This window comes from Mirounga angustirostris, unplaced genomic scaffold (assembly GCF_029215605.1).
Source record: "Mirounga angustirostris isolate CCGP_5_RB_7025 unplaced genomic scaffold, mMirAng1.0.hap1 SCAF_2, whole genome shotgun sequence".
NCBI lineage: Eukaryota > Metazoa > Chordata > Mammalia > Carnivora > Phocidae > Mirounga > Mirounga angustirostris.
Window position 1 is genome coordinate 147,340,213 of NW_026991710.1, and position 21,255 is coordinate 147,361,467.

Consider the following 21,255-nt stretch of genomic DNA (forward strand, 5'->3'; position numbering starts at 1 on the left):
TAATATAGAAAGCCAATTTTTAAGTTTTTAAAGAACTTACATTTATTTTTAGCAGATGATGAATCCAGAAAATTTAAGCAATAGACTCAAAATCTGGAGACATATGGAAATAATGTTAAAAAGCAAACACTTTGGGGCACCTGGATGGCTCAGTCGGTTGAACATCCAACTCTTGGTTTCAGCTCAGGTCATGATCTCAGGGTCGTGAGATCAAACCCCAGGTCAGGCTCCAGGCTCAGCAAGGAGTCTGCTTAGGATTCTCTCTCGCTCTCCCTCTGCCCCTCCCCCCACCTCATGCTCGGGTGCATGTGCGAGCTATCGCTCTCTCTCAAATAAATAAATAAATAAATAAATAAATAAATAAATAAATGGAATCTTTTTTTAAAAAAGCAAACACTTTGCCTCTAATGAACCTTCTAAACTGTAAAATAATGAATTAAGGGAAATGAGGGATTATGTCCTTAGCCATAATATTTTATCTAAAAAGCACTTTTAAGATGTTCAAGTTTGTTCTGTCTTCCCCAAGACTTAATGTTTTGAATAAAACAATAAGTGATATATCTGGATTTTTTGTTACAGTCCCCACCGTAATCACTGTTTTTAAAACTGCTAAGTGTTACTGCAAAATATGAACACTGCACCTTCAAAGCAATGATCTGAACAAGGTACCCTCTGAAGCCCTGCTATCCCTTCCCAGACCTCTTAAAAGCTCATTAAGTGCAAGATAGTTCGGGTACAATCTTTTTTTATACTGACATAACAGAGCATTTCTTACTTCGAAAAAAATCCTAAGCAGATGGTTCAAGAAATGAGAGCTTTTCCCCTGAGACTAGGAACTACCATGTCCTCATTAAAGACTGTAGATACATCTTCCAATTTCTGCTTTTATTATATTCTGATCAACAAATAGAAAATGAGAGTCAAAAAAGGTCAAAATAAATTGTTCTTTTTTCTCCTGATTTCAAAGAACAACCCCAGCACCCAAGTTTCTAAGAATAAAGCAAAGCAATGGTGTGTATGGGTGTATCTCCCTTAGATCAAGTCAAACCAAAGGTGCAATTCTTATTCCATCTAACCCATAAGAATAGCTTGATGACAGACATGGCCCTTTTCAATATCTACACACCAAAGCTTTTTAGGTTAACAATATCTTAATTTCTAGATAGATGGTTAAGTGCTTGATTATCTAATCTTAAGTTTTTCAAACTTAGTCCACCCAAGACATGCCATACAATTAGAAAGTTATTTTCCAGTCCCAGAAATGTAATTACTTATTTATACATAATATGTTGTATTTTTAACATTAGCCATTTCTTTATTTTATAATAATCCAGATATGAATGAAAATAAATTCAGGATAGCTTATTACCTTGAACTTTGTATATACTAGAGATCACAGCATTATTTTTATTTTATTTTTAATGGCAGCTAAATAGTGGGATATCATTAAGTAACTCAGTTGTCTGGAATTAATCTCACTTTATATCAATAAACCAATAGTTCATTTAAGTATTCAATAAATACTTACAGAGCACCAACTCTGTGTCAGTCATTGTCCTATGTGCTTAGGATACATCACTCAATAAAAGACAGAAAGACTTTTATCTTTGTTGGAGAGAGAGACAGATAAGTAATAACATAGTAAATCCATGAGGTATCTCCTGGAGTGAGATGGGCTGTGAGGACAGAAGGAGGAGAGAGTGATGAGGACTCAGAGTGAAGGATGAGAGGGTGTTTGGGGCAAAAGGATTTGGAGCTAAGACTTGAAAGAGATGAAGGATTTAGCCATGTGGAGATCTAGAAGACAATTTCAAACAGAGGGAACAGCCCAGTACAAAGGCCCTAAGGTGGGCGGGTATCTGGCATATTGGGGGGACAGAAAGGAAGCCAAAATGGCTTGAGCAGAGAGGGGGATGGAAAGAAGAGTAGGAAATAATGTCAGAGCGATAGCAGGTTTTGAAGTAAATAAACACATACAAATTTTTTTGAGAATTTATATCACCGTTTCCATATAGTATATTATGTTTTGTCTTATACCTGATAATAATATTCCCTTACTATCCTCTGACAATCAATTTCTTACTGAAACTAATTTCATATTTCTCATGACCGGTATAATTGTATGATTCCATTTAATTTAATGTTCTCTATGTCTAAATTCCAGTTTGTAGCTGATATTGAGAAGTGATTTTAAAAAATAAAGCAAGGATTCAATTATTCAGTCAATTTGAACTACATTATGAAAAAAATGCTCTGTGTTCATTCATGAGTAAAATAACATTGCTTGAAAATATTTATGTTGTCAAAGGAAGACACAGTATTTGTGAATTTAAAACATTTCTCCAAGAATTAGATACTCAGGCATGATAATGCCATAGTTTTGGTTTGTTTTTAAGAAATCATCAGATGATCCTACCAGGAAATGTCTTTTGAAAATGTGAGCCACATCCTTCAGAACAGATGAAGAATTTGATAAATGCCACAACAGCTGCATTTTCCTAAAAAACCATGTTGTCACACTGCCCCCTAAACACATCTCTCTAGTGCGTTGGGATATGCATATTCCTTCTGAAATGGACATTGCCATTGGAAGATTGAACAAAATAAAGAAGTGTTTGGTGATGTCCATAATACAGAAGCAAAAAAACAACTTCACTTAAGTCATAAACAGTGGATCTGAAACCGTATCAAACCAATACAAGAAAGGTACCAAGGTTACACTGTAGGAGGAGTACGTGCAATGGGAGATATTATGGTGTCCAGTTTGGGATAATACAATGTCCCACATATATTATCTTAGAATCACTGAATTTCAGCATTTGAAAGGACTTTGTAACTTACAGAATGGCGGCCACCAAACTTTGGCCCTTTGCCTGTTTTATTGAAATATAGCTAGCTGTGCTAGAGTTGCTTTTGCAAGAGAGACCATACGACCTGAAAAGCCCAAAATATTTACTATGACATTTATAGACAAAGCTTGCTGACTATAGATAGTATATTGATTAACCATATGGGCATTGGAGTTAGACTACTAGGATTCAAATCTCCATTCTGCAGGTGGCCCATTATATGGCTTTGGGCAAGTTACACAGACTCTGGACTGCCACTTCCCCACCTATATAATTAGGGCAAATAGTAAAGTCTATCATTGAGTTGTGAGCATTAAATGGAAAAGGGCACAATACATACTCATAAATGCTAACTCTTATTATATCATCTAGGTCAACTGTCCACTCAAAGTTATATACTTCTCTCCAAAGCGTCATCTACTACAGATTTCAACACAACTAGTGACGCAGGAAGCCCATTTTATCTTTTTTTTATTATTATTATGTTATGTTAATCACCATACATTACATCATTAGTTTTTGATGTAGTGTTCCATGATTCATTGTTTGCATATAACACCCAGTGCTCCATTCAATAGGTGCCCTCTTTAATACCCATCACCAGGCTAACCCATCCCCCTACCCCCCTCCCCTCTAGAACCCTCAGTTTGTTTCTCAGAGTCCATAGTCTCTCATGGTTCGTCTCCCCCTCCGATTTCTGCCCCTTCATTCTTCCCTTCCTGCCATCTTCTTTTTTTTTTTTTAAACATATAATGTATTCTTTGTTTCAGAGGTACAGGTCCATTTCATCTTTAATCATTCTATTAGAAAGTTCTGCCTTCCACTGAGTTGAAATCTGTCTTTTTATAGCTCTATCCTATTAATCCCATCTCTTTGCAGTTCTACAGAACATCTCTTCCAAATACTAGGATCTTCAAATATTTAAAAAAGGTTTCTCTAATAAGACTTCATATCTCCAGTTCTTTTCGTTACTTCTGTTAAAACACACTTTGCATCCCTTTCTCACTTTGGTAATTCTTTTTAGAAGGGAATATAAAGTATTTACTCAGAAATTGGCATAAGACTTCAGACAGATAGATGCAGACCCTTACTCCTCAACCTCTCCATATTATGCTGATAATGTGTGTTTTATGCTACTCAATCTTTTTCCACCCCATCCTGTTCTGGAAGGGTTGATATTTTTAGATACAAAGACCTTATGTTTACCCTTTTTATGTTTAATCTAATATAGCTCCAGTCTCTCAAGATCTTTCCAGATGTTGGTATTAGTGTTTAGAATGTTCACTGCCCCCACCAGCTTCATACCACCTATGCACACTTGTGATGTCTTGATTCAAAAGATCAATAAATTTCCCATTAAGTTGAAATTAATACAATGAGTAGTCCTGAACTTATTTAGAGCAACTGAGTATTGTTTTAGTAATCGAATTGCCTTCCCCTTGGATTTCTATCACCCTAATCACTATTTATTTACTGGTCTCACTTGGGGTGTCAGTCATCTTAGTGAAAGAAGTTGGAAGCAAATATAAGTTAAGATATAAATATCTTTCTTTCTCTCTTTCAATATTATACTTTAAAACAAGCTGTATGTCTGTATTAGTAAAGGTTCTCCAGAGAAACAACCAATGGCATATGTATATATTAAGAGAGATATTTGTATTAAGGAACTGGTTCACGTGATTGAGGAGGCTTGGTAAATCCAAAATCTGCAGGGAAGCCTGGCAGACTGAAGACCCAGGGAAGAGCTGCAGTTCAATTCCAAGGGCAATCAGCTGGCAGAATTCCTTCTTGCTAGGGAGAAGTCAGTCTTTGTTCCAGTAAGGTCTTCAACTGATTGGATGGGGTTCACCCACATTACAGAGGATGTAATGCTTTACTCAAAGTCCAATTTAAATGTTAATCTCATCAAAAAAAAAAAAAAAAAAAAAAAAACACCTCCATAGAAACATCCAGAATAATGTTTGACCAAGTATCTGGGCACTGTGGTGCAGCCAAGTGACATATAAACTAACCATGATAGTATCTAACTCTTTTCTAAACTTTTTCTTGAAATGAAAATAGCTAAAAATCTAGTATATAGGATGCCGGCATTTTGTTTCCATAATTTTTCCTTTGATAGCTAAGTACTCTGTTATATAAAACCATGATTAAGGGTGTAAAATTATAAAATTATAAAATTATAAAACCATGATTAAGTGGATAGTCATGATAAAAAAACAATTAATTTTTGTCACCATATACAAATACAGCATCTTAACATATACCTTGCGTTTAATATTTCCTGAGTCCACATCAATAACCAATTTTTTTCTGTATCTAAGAAAATATCAAGGGTAGGAGAAATTAGAAAGCAACAGTGATTTTTATTGAAACCTTCTATTGAAGGTTTCAGAATCTAGATGTCACTTAAAGTATGGATAGGTCAGCGTTCCTTAGTTCATTCACTTATTTTTAAAATTCCATTTTTTATATTCTAAAATTTTGAATTGCCACTTAAATTCCAATGCTATTTCTTCAAATGATTTCACAAGATTGTCAAAACAAATAGCTGTATAAATAAGAAAATATCTAAGCATTAAATGTCACTGCAATGTAATATTTGTGAACAAATTCTACTAGAATAAAAATACGCCAACGTGCTGTCTATGGAAATTAGACTTTACTGAACTAGTATTTTGGTTCTATACTGTTATGAATCTAGGTTTTGAAAAATGTGAGTTTTTTTTTTCTTGGTTAACCTTTTATGATAAATAGAAATTATTAATTTAGAGACCGAGTGACTCTAAGATTATTTTTTATGATTCTTACTAATGATTCCTTTTTTTATCTGTGGTGTGCTGTTCTCTTTCGTTATACTTTTAAATTTCCTCTCTTTAGGTTTGGATGTGTGGAGGAGAAATGTTTGATGTCCCATGTTCTAGAGTTGGTCATATCTACAGGAAGTACGTTCCTTATAAAGTTCCATCTGGGACCAGCCTGGCAAGAGTGAGTAACGGGGTCAGAATAAGTTGGGCTTGATAGGGCTTCCTGTAGGCAGACTAAGCAGCCTCATACATGGTATAATTTGTGACCCAGACGGACAGGCACTGTCTGATAGAAACAAATGACTAAAATAAAAACTCCACCACTTGCCATTCCATTTGACAGGCTTTAGTATATAAACCGTTTCTGTGTTCCTCAGAGTTTTATTTCCATTCCTTAAGGAACTATTAACTATTAATGCTAATTCTTGTGTTTAATTATTTCAAAACACTTTCACATACATTATATTTCATCTTTACCTCTTCCTTTTGAGATTGATAGTCTTAGCCTTATTCTGTAGATGAAAACTGGGGCTTGCCAGGTGGCTTGTTTATGCGCAAATGAATGATAAATAGCAGAGGAGGGGTTTAAACCCAGGTCTTCAGAACTCCCCCTGCTCCCCTTCATGGAGTGTAACAGGATCCATAAAAAGTCAGATGGAGAAACAAGACAGAGAGAAGCGGTTGCCCAAACTCTGCCTTCTCATTTGCAACTAGGGCCAGCTCTGCCTAAAATTTTATCCTATCCCCAAAATCCCAAATTTGGCCAGTTGCAAGATGTTTTTTCAGATACTGTTTCAAATAAAACCTTTTTCATAGGCTAAATGAAAGGATGCTTTTTTCTTCTGCATTTTAGAATGTTCTCATACATATTTGGGAGAAAGTCATGATACTTTTCGTGAAATAATCCTGACAATTTCTGTTTTCCATGTGACTGTCTCTAGAGCTGGGTTAGTTGTATTCACCACAGTATGTACCTGCCACCGCAGAGATGCAAAATCTAGGAGGGAAAAAAAAAAAAAAAGGTGGTTTTGCCACATGGCTTCACACAGTGTTCTCCTAGGAATCTAATCTTGAATTATTCATTTTCGTTCTTTTACTAGTATGGCTGCAATATATAACTATTTGAGTCTTTTCTAGAAAGCTCAATAAGCTCACAAGCTTCTTTAAAATGTAAACGAGTTCATCGGGTTTCATTAGAAATATTAACCCCACAAAGGCATAGTGTTTTCTCTGTTTTATTTGCTACTACACTCCCAACACCTCGAACAAAGCTTGATAGACACTCGACAAATATTAGTTGAAAGGATTAATTAACCAGGAAAAACTAAGACTAGAAAATGCTACAGGTTTGTCTAACTAAAACTTAAACATTTCAGTGAAGTATAAAAAAATTTTCATTTCTAGTGAGTCTTTTGGGGGAAGAGGATTCTTTCTTACTGCCTTTCTGAGATTGTCAACACTGTCCATTTCCTTAAGCCACATCCATAATCTTTTTTATAACAGTTTGAATTAATAGTCATGAAGTTACCTCACATACACCTTGAAGGGAAATAGTCATATTATTACGCCCTCTTCAAAAGATTAGTAGCGTACTCCACTAAGTAGCTGCAAAAATATGCTCTTTGAAAAAAAAAAATCACAAAATCATAAAGCAGTTAAAGAGCTGCATCTTGGACAATGACATATGATTGAATCTTGTCATAAGGCTTAACACATATGAATCTCCAAGCTCATTCAGGAAAACAACAAGAATTCACTAAAAGGTCCAGTTTTGAGCACATTATCACAAATCAGCCATGTGGATATCATAAATCACAGCAGGTTAAACTACCCCAAAGATAATGATGTTGTCACTTGTCACTTTCACCCACTCAAATGCGCCCAATTTGTGCCCCACTCTGCATCATTCATTTGCCAGATGGATGGAATGTGCGCTTGGTTTGTAGTCAAAATTAGTGTGTACAAACTGGAGGGGAAAGTTGTGCTGGTCCAGAGGGTATATTTTCAAAAAATAAAACTGTTCACATATTTTCAAGAAAGAAATTAAATACTATGTCAGTGTATATAAAAGTATATATACAGTGTATATAAAAGTATATATAAAAGTAAATACTTTTTCAAGGACTGTCAAATATAGGAAAACGGGCTGGCACATAAAATTCCCAGCAAATAAGTGAGTGTTCATTCAAATGAAAAAAAAGGAATTTTAATCTTTTCCACTTAAATTTTACTTGAGGGCTCATTTTTAGTTGTTTTTTTTTTTTTTTCTAAACTGCTAGAGCAATCAGAAAGTCATAAATATTGGAGCTCCACTGTCAGTCTAAGGAATGTTTTATCATATTTTAAATAAAGAAAACAATTCTGATTTTTGTGGGAGAGACTCAACTACCTGCTTGCTACCCTCTACGTTGTTACTAAATCATCAAAAATGATGAGAGACTTTAAAGGTGCTTCAGATGCAGGGCCATGTCTGTTCAATGGGTAGTCAATCTCTCCAGCCTCACTGGGAAATGTAGAAGATGGAGATTTTAACTCCAAAGGTGCATTTTCTTATTTTACAAAGCTCCTTTAATTTTTCAAAAACATGCACATTTTATGTGTGTACCTATGTAAACTGAGGATTCCAGCTGACTTCCAAACACACACACACACACACACAATTGTATGAATAGCTTGCAGTCCTCTAAACAGTGCACCAGTGTGTGTATTATAGAAACAAATGCAAATAATTAGTGCCTTCTGTTTACCTAGCATTACAGTCTGGTTGCAAGAGACAAGATAGCTATATATGAAACCATCAGAGGACAATACAGGACACCAAGTAATTGTTCAAACGTATTGTAAAGATATATATAGGTAGAGGGAGGAGGAGTAGGGAGGGCAACATAGCTGTTGAATTGAAAGAGGACCTTCTAGGGTACCTCAATTAAATGAACAAATTTAACAGAATAGTGGTTCCCAAACTCAGGACCAGTAACCCAGAGCCAGTTCCTGGACCAGCTTTCACCCAGCCTCAGTGAACTGAGAAAAAAAGGATCACAAAGCTACATATTCTCAATTTAATGATATCTTTTTATGCAGCAATTAGAGACTTTTTTTCCTTTTTTATGACAGAATACAAGATAGATTTTTATTAATGCCCTTATTTGGCAAAAATAAAAATTAGCATCCTTCTGTCAGTTCCCATAAAATGCAAAAATCCAAGACATAGTGACTTACAATTGACCTTCCTCTGGGAATCAGAGTATCCACTTATCATGAATACGATTAGATATTTTGCTGAGTCGGCATCCAGTCCAATGTTTGTACACTGGGCATTGTTGTAGTATCTTTTCACCAGGAACGAACCGCCAGTCCCTGAGGGAAGGGATGCTAATCCCTATTGTTGTAGGGAGACGAGACAGTCCCCAGGGCTGTAGTGACAGTTGTCCCTTCCTGGAGATGACACTGTCCTCATCACAGAAGAGGGAGCAGCTCCCCAGCAAAAGGCCCACCGAGCCTCTGCACAGCGGAAGTGGCTGAGGGGCAGGTGGGTGGAAGACTCCAAGGAGACCCTTCATTCTGATGGGTTGTGAGGTGAACCACACACTCTGCCCAAGGAGCAACCATATTGGCACCTCACAGACTTCTATGTGAATGCTAGTGCTTTTGGGGACAGTCAAAGCCATTGGATCTGAGATCAGTGGCTCTGTAAACAGGACATGACAGAGGGGCAGAGCCGTCACCCCATGGATAAACATACTAGCTGACTGTAGCACAAGGGTCGTCCCACGGATGCGACTTTACCCAAAGGAGTTTCCCCAGGAGGATCCCAAGCCAGTGAAGGGTAGCCCTGCCGACTGTGAGGGGGGCTGTCCTGGAGGCTCACACAGCTGTCCTCCCTAGCTCCAAAGGAGGACAGTATGGGACACAAAATTGGAACCAATCCTCACTCTAAGTTTGCAAGGGGTGTGACAGAATGCGAATCAGAGGATTGTGTACTTCTGCGGTTTGCCACTGACATAGTATTAATAATATTTTCTTTTCTAAAATACCATCTTGCATTTTATGGCAACCATCATCCAAGTTGCAAGATAAAGCTATAAAACGAAAGAAGTCAAACCCCGTAAAAATCCGATTGCAAAGGATGGCCTATAGAACTTGAAAATGTAACTCACATTAGAAGGGATAAGGTTAAATGTCAAGTGAGCAGAGCTGGGATGGTGAACTGAGACCGGACTCGCCAAGGTTTACCCCTCCTACCATAGTGCCCCTCATAGGGAGGCTTGGAGTAAACAGGGGCAGCTGGAGCAGAAGGGTGGGGGCTCCAGCCTGAGTTCCTACCTGTAGGAAGGAGTAGGCACAGACAGTGAGAAAGGATTGTGTTTGGGACCTATGGAGCTAAACCAGGAATGTACCTTGGAGACAGACTCTGGAGGACCCCGTGTCCAGAGAAGGGTGTATTTTTCTTATAAATTGTGGGGAGGTACTCATAGTTTTTGAGCAGGAAATGCCAGGATAAAAATAAAAGGGGCAAAAACAGGTCAACCAACAGGTAAATATTTAGTGGGAGAAAGACGAAGGAAAATAACATTTGAATGTAAGAAGCATTTGTAAAAAAAATTTCCTAAAAGGTTTTTATTGATTTGCCACACTGCGGTGAGAGAGAGGCCAAATGTGGCTATGAGGTTTTCATCATGGCTTCTAAGAAAAAATCATATCAGTACCAAAATGGGGACGTGAGGAAGGGGAAGGGGGAAAATGCTCAGATTGGTTTTAGATAAGGAGGGTGAGAAGCAACTGCCTTACATGAGCTCAGGGAGAGCCAGATCTCTGGAGACTTGCACAGATTTCCCATCTAGAATTCTGAGAGCCCACAAAAATCAGATTTTCTATATCAATAAATGTTCATTTCTGAAAAAAAAAAAGTATTTTTCATGCCAGGCACTATGCTAGAGCCTGGAAGGATAAATGATGAACAAGATATACATAAACTTTAACTTTTTTTTTTAAAGATTTTATGTATTTATTTGAGAGAGAGAGCGCATGTGCGCGCACATGCAGGAGTGTGGGGGGTGGGAAGGGCCAGAAGGAGAGGGAGAAGCAGCCTCCCCACTGAGCAGGAAGCCCGATGTGGGGCTCCATCCCAGGACCCAGGGATCATGACCTGAGCAAAGGCAGACACTTAATCGACTGAGCCATCCAAGCCCCCCAGATTTTAACTTCTCATAACTAATGGCCCTGATTATGAAAGTCCGGTGGCATCCACCCAGTCCAGCAATCTACATAACAATCGGAATACCGCGAGGGTGAGCAAAGGGTTAAATAAATGTAACTAACCTCGCTATGGAATGAGATCTGTATCTTAGATACTTATTTATAAATTATTTTGTGGAGATTATAATGTTATCATTGTGATTATGATTTTAGAGAAGAGGAGGTAAATCTCATATATCACATCTAGCATTATTTGACACATAGCAATATATGTTCTATATTAATACATAATATTTAATGATCCTACAGGCCACACTGTGATCTACATCCAAGTTACAAATGTTTTTCACCTTATGTATTTACCTAGGGTTTCTTGGCAGAATGCCATGAGCTTTGAAGATGTCCTATGGTTATTATACTTCATGGGCATGAAGGTTAAACCTGAGGTCTGAGGGAGAATGCTGGTTTTTGCCTCTGTCGGCTATGAAGTGACCTCTTAACCTATTTCTCAAGTTGTCATTAGTCTGGTGTCATATCCCTGGTGACATCTGGTTCTGCTGACTCCATAGATCATCTCAGACTGTTGAAATTAGGGTGGAGGGAGGTACAGAGGAGGAGGAGTGGGGAAGGAGTTTTCAATGTCAAAGCCAGACCACCCCAAGTCGATTAGTGAGTGCCCCCTCATCATTCACCCTGGTGTCGGCTATCCTGGTCTGAAGCAGCTGAAATGGAAGAACACAAGATCTGACGTATGCCCTCCCTCATTTATGTCAGAAAAATATATCAGTCGAGGAAAAGCTTTAGCAAGACCAAAATGACTACTTTGATATCAGAAAATAAAATCACCAACAAGGCTATAAAGTATGGTGATGAATGAGAAATCTGCTCCCACAAATTGACCTTTCTCCCCCTGATGATTGTAAATCAGTTTACTCTCATAAAACTGCCCGGCAAATAGGAGCTGTAGCATGACAACCTTAGCCATCAACGGCAGCCAGCACTTCTTCCTGTTCCTCTTAAAACTATAGAGTTTAGGTGCATTATCTGAAACTATCACTGAGTTCAGGGACATGGCAGCCTATCATGGGCTTTCTCCCAAAAAGCAGGAAAATGATGAATTCTTCCCAAAAGACTCAGTCTGCATAAATGGCTAGGACTTCCATGCAGAAGCAATTCGTCTGAAAACAATAACTACTCTAACTCTTCCTTACAATATAACAAAAAAGGCAATAAGACTGTCTGATACTGAGGGCCAGAACTAAAGATGATTCACATACTGCAATCATGTGTTTGCTTCTCTCCCTTCTCGGCCACATTTTAGAATATAATATCCTCTCTTTAGATGGGGCTATTTATTTAAGAAGTCCAAGCATCTTTCATAAATAATATTTCATCATTCTTCATGAGAGTCTCCCTAAAGAAAACAACCATAAGTTTATTATGCGACGATAATGAGTCAATAAATCCTTAAGATATGAAGAGTCCATTGCGTGTTATGAGGAGAAGGGTCATCTCTAAAGCCTCAACAGAGGCTCAGGCTGGAGAAATTTTTCAATCAATATTTATCAATTGCCTACCATCAAGACACATAGAGCATGCTACATGTCCTAAGCCAATAGCATTGGGCCATCCCTTTGTAATGGAATGTCACATCACCAAGGACATCGCCCCATACTGGAGACAAGTTTCTGGCACATGACACTAGTAGAGCACTCATACTCACCCTTTAACGATGGCCCTTTTTTGGACACTGGACGTTTTATGCTTGTTTTGCATAAGAGGAAAACAAGGCAAAGTAAAACTACTCTGCCAAGGACCCAGACAGAGGAGTTGGGAAAAACACGAAACACAAACTTACTTCCCACTGCTTGACCCTCACTTGTTCCCTTAACTCCTAAACCAGTGGTATCAGAATTTAAGTATCCACATATGTTTTGTCTGTTTAACAAATAACAACAGAATCACAATTGTCCTTAAATTTTTTTTAAAATACGGAGGTAAAACATGGAATTTGCATACCAAACATGTTTAGAAACACTAAACAGAAAGTGAAGTATCATGAGAACAACATGTGAGGTAAAAAGAACCACATTATTTTAAAACTCAGCAATTTTCCACAAAGCTTCTCAAAATGAACTTTTAGTTTGATTTTCTTCCTATTCGTTTGCTCTATATCGTACCCTCCCAAAAACTCCCACAGATGCTATCAATTTACCAGTTAAAGCATTCTGCTTAATTTCATTGTTTCAAGTATTCCTCAGTGCTTCCCCAGGTTTAGCTCAGCTATGATCTGTGAATCAAGGAGCTAATGCTTTCTAATGTGCAAAATGGGGCTTGGCATTGAGACAAGCAATCTCTAAGCCATAAGGACAAAATTCAGCATTTCCTGAGCTATCTAGTGAGGACCAATATTTCCCATGTGTTTTTTGTTAAGCCTATTGGAAGACTTTTTTGGCGGTGGGGGCGGGGAGCATGTGTGAGTGGAGTATGGGGAAGGGGCAGAGGGTGAAGGAGAGAAAGAATCTCAAGCAGACTCTATGCTGAGCCCAGAACCCAACACAGGGCTGGATCTCAGGACCCCGAGATCATGACCTGAGCTACCCAGATGTCCCAAGCCTTTGGAAGATTTTATAGGATAAATATAATATTTAAATGGGGATCCTAGGCATCTACATGACAATTAGCCATCATGATTAATCATACTCTTACTCTGTCATTCTTAACAAAATTAAAATCGGAATGATTTTCTCTTTCCTATGGTACCTTTTCCAGTCTGCTTTTGGCTACTCCTTCTCCTACCTAAAGCACCTTGGCACTTTATGTTATTAGTTAGCATTTATACAGCTTTCTTTTTTCAAAGCACTTGAGAAACTACATGGTGAGCCCATTTGTGGGCTAGGGGAAATTATAATTGCGTTTTTGTCATTATCCCCATTAGAACCGAACATTTTCCTACATTCACAACTCCACTGGAGCCTCAGAAAGGAGAAAGCTTGCTTAGATAAAATAGAACCCTGCTGCTACAAAATTAAGCTACTGAAATTTAAGCAAATTTAAATATTTTAGCATGCCATAATCTTAATAACCAAAAATGCAACTCTTGCAAGAGGGAGCCCGACGGGCTACTTTCTAACTCCACCTTTCGGGACCCCAATGGGATGATGAAGCCACGGGAGCACCTTAATGGGAAGCACTCATTTTGTGGAATTAGCTTCTTACCGTAAGATGTGTAAATGCACAGTGACACTGTGCTTGAGGCCTGTAGTATTTCATTTCCATTCTGATCAACTTTGTTTTTTTTATTATGTTATGTTAATCACCATACATTACATCATTAGTTTTTGATGTAGTGTTCCATGATTCGTTGTTTGCGTATAACACCCAATGCTCCATTCAGTACGTCCCTCTTTAATACCCATCACCAGGCTAACCCATCCCCCTGGCCCCCTCCCCTCTAGAACCCTCAGTTTGTTTCTCAGAGTCCATAGCCTCTCAAGGTTCACCTCCCCCTCTGAGTCCGCCCCCCTTCATTCTTCCCTTCCTGCTATCTTCTTTTTTTTTTAACATATAATGTATTGTTTCAGAGGTACAAGTCTGCGATTCAACAGTCTTACACAATTCACAGCACTCACCATAGCACATACCCTCCCCAATGTCTATCACCCAGGCATTCTGATTACCCTTGTTTCTAATAGTTTATTAGTTCGTGGCGAGAACTCCATTTCCAGGGGTATAACATACAACATGGTGGCCATAGTCAGTATTATTATAATGTGTATTTGAAAGTTGCCAACAGGGTAAATCTTAAAAGTTCTCATCACACGGGAAAAAATTGTGTGGTGAGTGACAATAACTAGACTTAGTATGGTGGTGGCTTTCCAGTGTATACAAATATGGAATCATTATGTTATACGCTTGAAACTAGTATGTCACATGTCAATTTTATACACACACACACAAAAAGAATTCCATTTCCAACTTCAATTCCAGCCCAAGTATATCTCCTTTTGATGTTACATTTGAAGTAAAGAAAATAGTTCCGGGCGCCTGGGTGGCTCAGTTGGTTGAGCGACTGCCTTCGGCTCAGGTCGTGATCCTGGAGTCCCGGGATCGAGTCCCGCATCGGGCTCCCTGCTCGGCGGGGAGTCTGCTTCTCCCTCTGACCCTCCCCCCTCTCATGTGCTCTCTCTCATTCTCTCTCTCTCAAATAAATAAATAAAATCTTTAAAAAAAAAAAAAAAAAAAAAAAAAAAAAAAAAAAAAAAGAAAATAGTTCCATTTGATATTCTATAGACTGAGAAATGGTCAAAACCAATTGGCAGCTCTGTAGTGCCTGGATGCTTTTAGTGTTCTAATTCTGAAAACAGCTTATAAAAATAAAATTTCACAGATTACCTAAACTCTGAACAGATATGAATTCCAACTTTAGGACCCTACATAAGCTATTAAAAACATAGAGTTTTTTTGGTCTATTTTGACAGTATGAAAAATAAAACAGGTTGTACTAATAACAAATGGAATGAATACTGTAGCAGCATTTAGTTTAACCACAGTTTGCTTGTGGTAGATGTTCACTATTATGGAACAAAACACTTGATACTCTCTGGTTAATGGTTAGAAGTGCTGGTTGTGATTTATTTTTTTAAAAAAATAGTAATTGTGGGGTACCTGGGTGGCTCAGTCAGTTGAGCATCAGGCTCTTTATTTTGGCTCAGGTCATGATCTCAGGGTCCTGGGATCAAGCCCTGCATGGGCTTACACTCGGCAGGGAGTCTGCTTGAGATTCTTTCTCTCCCTCTGCCCCTCCCCCGCTCTCTCTCTTTCTCTCTCAGAAATAAATAATAAAAAAAATTTTAAAAAGCAATTGTATTAATAATTATCTACAAATAAAATCATACTGCCTTTTTTTAAGATTAATTTTTTTAACAGAAAGAGAGCACAAGCAGAGGGAGAGGGAGAGCAGGCTCCCCACGGAGCAGGGAGCCTGATGCAGGGCTCCATCCTAGGACCCTGGGATCATGACCTGAGCTGAAGGCAGATGCTTAACTGACTAAGCCACCCAGGCACCCCAAACTGCCTTTTATACTCAAGTTGTGGTAGCATGAGACACCATGGCTTGATTGCCAGAAATGGACACCCTTCACATCATCTTCCTGATGTCTCTAGATTTCCCCAAAAGACTTCCTCCCTGCGTGCTTACATACCTGTTTGTCAGATGCAGTACCCACTCTGCCTCACCCATGACTTGCTTCTTCTTTGTGCTCCCACTTGCCTGTTTCTTGCCTGGGAAGCCATTGGAGAAGCCATACCACCTCCACCATTCAGAAGAAGAGCATCAACTCCTAGTCCATGGTGCTATCTCTGGAGAAACCAACACTTCAATTCTCAAAGTGCCAGAACTTCTCTCAGTCCCGGACAGACTCAGGAAGGTTGTCCTTTAGCTGTGGGCTAGCTAAAAGAAACAGAAACCACACTTACACTTATGTCCTATCATTCCACGTTTTGCTTCTGAGGCGAGGTCATAAAGCATCACAGCTTCCACCTTGATCGCTTGGATGGCTTGATTTGGGGGAAGCTAGCCACCACATCATGATGACACTCAAGCAGCCCTCTAGAGAGGCCCATATGGAGGAAACCTGAGTCCTCCTACCAATAGCAAGCACCACTTTATCAAACATGTAAGCCTCCTTGGAAGAAGATCTTCCAGCCCCATTCAAGACTGAGGGTTCTAGAGGGGAGGGGGGGGGAGGGGGTGGGTTAGCCTGGTGATAGGTATTAAAGAGGGCACGTATTGAAAAAAAAAAAAGATAACTGCTTCTTTAGCCAAAATCTGACTGAAACTGATGAAAATCCAAGCCAGATTGCCCAGCTAAAGCACTCCCAGTTTCCTGACCCACAGAAACTGTAAAAGATTTTTAAAATTGTTTATTATTAAGCCACTCCATTGAGGGTAATTTGTTATGTATTGATAGATAACTAATACAGCTCTTTCTGTTTAACAACTCTTCAGGAGCAGCAATCAGTCCAATTTTAAGGGACATGATTACCTCAGGTGAAGCTTAAACATTAGGCAAGTTATGCCTCAAAGATACTATCAACAGGTATCAAAAGGCAACTCACTGAATGGCAAAAAATGTATGCAAATCATATATCTGATAAGGGGTTAATATACAGAATATTTAAAGAATTTCTACAACTCAGTAATAACAAACAAGCAAGCTGATTTAACAATGGGCAAAGGGTTTGAATAGACATGTCTCCGAAGAAGATATGCAAATGGCCAATAAGCATGTGAAAGATGTGTAATATCACTAATGATTAGGGAAAATACAAAACAAACCCATGATGAGATACCACTTCACATCCATTAAGATGGCTACTATTGAAGGGAAAAAAAAAAAAAGAAACAGAAAATAGTGCTGGAAAGGATGTATAGGAATTAGAATGTTTGTACATGGCAGAAATGCTAAATGTTGCAACTATGGTAGAAAACAGTTTGGAGGTTCCTCAAAAAAATAAAGGTGTAATTACCATATGATCCAGTGATTCTACTTCTGAGTACATACACAAAAGAATTGAAAGCAAGGACTCAAACAGATATTTGTACACATATGTTCATAGCAATAGTCAAACATAGAAGCAACCCAATATTTGCTTGACAATAAATGGACAAGCAAAATGCGGTATATATATATATACACACACAATGGATTATTATTCAGCCATAAAAAGGAAGAAAATTCTGACATATACTACAGAACGGCTGAATCTTGAAGACATATGCTAACTGAAATACGCCAGTCACAAAATAACAAATACTGCATGATTCCTCTTATATGAAATATCTTACATAGTCAAATTCATATGAAATAGAAAATAGAATGGTAGTTGCTAAAGACTGAGGAAAGAGGAAATGGGGAGTTATTGTTTAATGAGTTTAGAGTTTCAGTTTAGGAAGATGACAAAGTTATGGAAATGGATGGTGGCAATGGTTGCATAACCATGTGAATGTTTTTAGTTTTTTGGGAGGAAAATTAAGGTATTTCATTTGTTTGTAAAAATACTCATCAGAAGTAGCTAGAACATTCATTCAAATTGTATTTCACATAATTTATGCTGAAGAGAGAGCATTTCCTTCCATGCCTTGGCAAATTGTAATATTCCTTTTTTAAGTTTGAGTCACCTTCCAATATTTAATCCTTTATGCTTTCAATGCTGTGAAATATCTACCATAGTTCCTGTGATGTGAAGTTTTTGATGGTATCACTTTCTCTAGGACAAGTATTTTCCTCATTATGACAAGAAATACACTCTTGCTAAATTCCCTGGCTATATATCTAGAGTCTCTCAAATGACAGCAGTGTTAACATTTCCATGGCCAGTCATTCCTCCTAGAAATTCTATTTGAATTTCACTTTCAGCATTATCACTTTTTGCTTTTTTGCTGCTCTTTCATCTTTGTTAGCCAAGTCTCTCATTTTGATTATCCACTTTTGTAAAATGTCATGTCATGTTTATCTATAGGAAACAAGGACAAAACACAACTATGTTTCTATGTGTGAACTGAAAAACAGATGTGAACTGTGTGTGAACTGAATAGCAGATGTGCCATGATCAATCATCAACAGATTTTGAAAGAAGTGATGTAATTGGTCATTGATCATAATATGCATTTATTATTTACATAGTGATTTGTGGTTTGAAGAGCTAACAGCAACATGTGTTCCTTATACAATTACTCACAGTTAACGTACCATAGCAACTGAAATCTGAACTGTGTTGTTGGAAGCATGTGAATGTTTTTAGTGCCACCAAACTGCACATTTAGAAGTGGTCAAAAGGCAAATTTTATGTTCCGTATATTTTACCACAGTGAAAAAAAGTAGGCAAACTGATTCTAAAATTTATCTAGAAATGCAAAGGACCTAAGATACTTGATAAAGAACAAAGTTGGAGGACTTACATTACCTGATTTCAAGCTACAGTAATCATGACAGTTAGTATTGACAACAAAAGGATTAATGAAAGAAAATAGAGTTGAATTAGATACTTGCATATGGTCAAACATTTCTAGAAAAAAAACGAAGAAAAATTGTGAGGTTGGGGAGATATGACACTCTAGGCACTTACACCTAGAAGAAAAGATTGATAAATTTGACTCCACTGAAATTAAGATCTCCTGCTCTTCAAAAGGCACTGTAAAGAGAATAAAAAGACAAGATACAGACTGGGAGAAAATATTTACAAATCACATTTCTTTGTAATATAGTTTGAAATCAGGGAGCATGATATCTTTAGCATTATTCTCCTCTTTCTCAAGATTGCTTTGGCTAGGGGCACCTGGGTAGCTCGGTCATTAAGTGTCTGCCTTCAGCTCAGGTCATGATCCCAGGGTCCTGGGATCAAGCCCCGCATCCGGCTCCAGGCTCCGCATTGAGCTCCCTGCTCCGCATTGGGCTCCCTGCTCCACGGGAAGCCTGCTTCTCCCTCTCCCACTCCCCCTGCTTGTGTTCCCTCTCTCGCTGTGTCTCTCTCTGTCAAATAAATAAATAAAATCTTTTAAAAAAATTGCTTTGGCTATTCAGGGTCTTACATACAAACTTTAGAATTGTTTGTTCTATTTCTATAAAATATGCCATTAGGATTTTGATAGGGATTGCAATGAATCTATATATTGCTTTAGATAGTATGAACATTTTAACAATATTAATTTTTCCAAACCACGAGTACTAGTATATCTTTCCATTTATTTGTGTCTTCTTCAATTTCTTTCATTAATGCCTTGTGGTGGTCAACATACAGATTTTTCAACTCCTTAGTTAAATTTATTCCCAGATATTTTATTCTTTTTGATTCAGTTGTAAATGGGACTTTTTTTTTAAGATTTTATTTATTTATTTGACAGAGAGAGACACAGTGAGAGAGGGAACACAAGCAGGGGGAGTGGGAGAGGGAGAAGCAGGCTTCCTGTGGAGCAGGAAGCCCAATGCAGGGCTTGATCCCAGGACCCTGGGATCGTGACCTGAGCCGAAGGCAGACACTTGACTGAGCCACCCAGGCGCCCTGTAAATGGGTCTCTTTTTTAAATTTCTCCTTCAACAGATTGTTATTAATTATAGAAATGCAACAGATTTTTATGTATTGATTTTGTATCCTGAAGCTTTACTGAATTCATTGATTGGTTCTAATAGTTTTTTGATGAAGTCTTTATAGTTTTCTATATATAATATCATGTCATCTACAAATAGCAACAGTTTTACTTCTTCCTTTACAATTTGAATGACTATTTTTCTTGCCTAATTGCTCTGGCTAGTATTTCCAATACTATGTTGCATAAAAATGGCAAGAGTGGGCATCCTTGTCTTGTTCCTGATCTTAGAAGAAAAGCTTTCAGTTTTTTGCCACTGACTATGATGTTAGCTGTGGGTGTATTATATATGGACTTTATTACGTTGAGGTGCATTCCCTCTGTACCCACTTTGTTGAGAGTTTTTGTGATAAATGAATGTTGAATTTTGTCAAAAGCTTTTCTGCTTCTACTGAGATGATCATTTTTAGCTTTCATTTGTTAATTTGGTATATCACATCAACTAATTTGTGGATGTTGAACCATCCTTGCATATCCCTAGAATAAATTCCATTTAATCATGGTGTATAATTGTTTTAATGTATTGTTAAATTTGGTTTGCTAATATTTTGTTGAGGATTTTTGCATCTACATTCATCAAAGATACTGGCATCCTTGTGGCATCCTTGTCTGGTTTCGGTATCAGACTTATACTGCCCTCATAAAATGAGTTTATAAGAGATTCCTCCTCTTCTATTTTTTGGAAGCATTTGAAGACTGGTATTAATTCTTCTTTGAATAGAATTCACCAATGAAGCTGTCGGATCCTGTACTTTTTTGAGAGGTTTTTTATTACTGATTGTATCTCCTTACTAGTAATCAATCTGTTCAGATTTTCTATTTCATCATGATTCAGTCTTGGTAGGTCGTATCCATCTATCCATTCCTTCTAGGTCGTCCAATTTGTTGGCACATTATTGCTCATAGTAGTCTCTTACAATCCTTTGTATTTATATGTTATTAGTTGTAACTTCTCGTTATTTCTGATTTTATTCATTTGAGTCTTCTTTTTTTTCCGTGGTGTATCTAGATAAAGGTTTGTCGATTTTATTTATCTTTTCAAAGAAACAGCTCTTAGTTTCATTGATCTCTCTACTATCTTTTTAGTTTCTATTTCATTTATTGTGCTCTAGATTTTACTATGTCCTAACTTCTACCAACTTTTACTATTTCATAACTTTTACTAACAAAGTCCAAAGTTTTGGACTTTGTTTGTTCTTTTTCTAGTTCCTTGGGCTGTAGAGTTAGGTTGTTTATTTGAGACTTTTCTTGTTTCTTG

At 37.7% G+C, this 21,255-nt stretch overlaps 1 protein-coding gene across 2 annotated transcripts in view; it reads left to right on the plus strand.

The window, feature by feature from the left end:
- GALNTL6 (polypeptide N-acetylgalactosaminyltransferase like 6) overlaps positions 1-21,255 on the plus strand; it is a 1,204,984-nt gene that overhangs the window by 1,103,490 nt on the left and 80,239 nt on the right. For both annotated transcript variants that reach the window (XM_045880134.2, XM_045880135.3), the window contains one exon: positions 5,727-5,834. In XM_045880134.2, the coding sequence (XP_045736090.1) occupies positions 5,727-5,834 (108 nt within the window). The remainder of the gene's footprint in view (positions 1-5,726; positions 5,835-21,255) is intronic.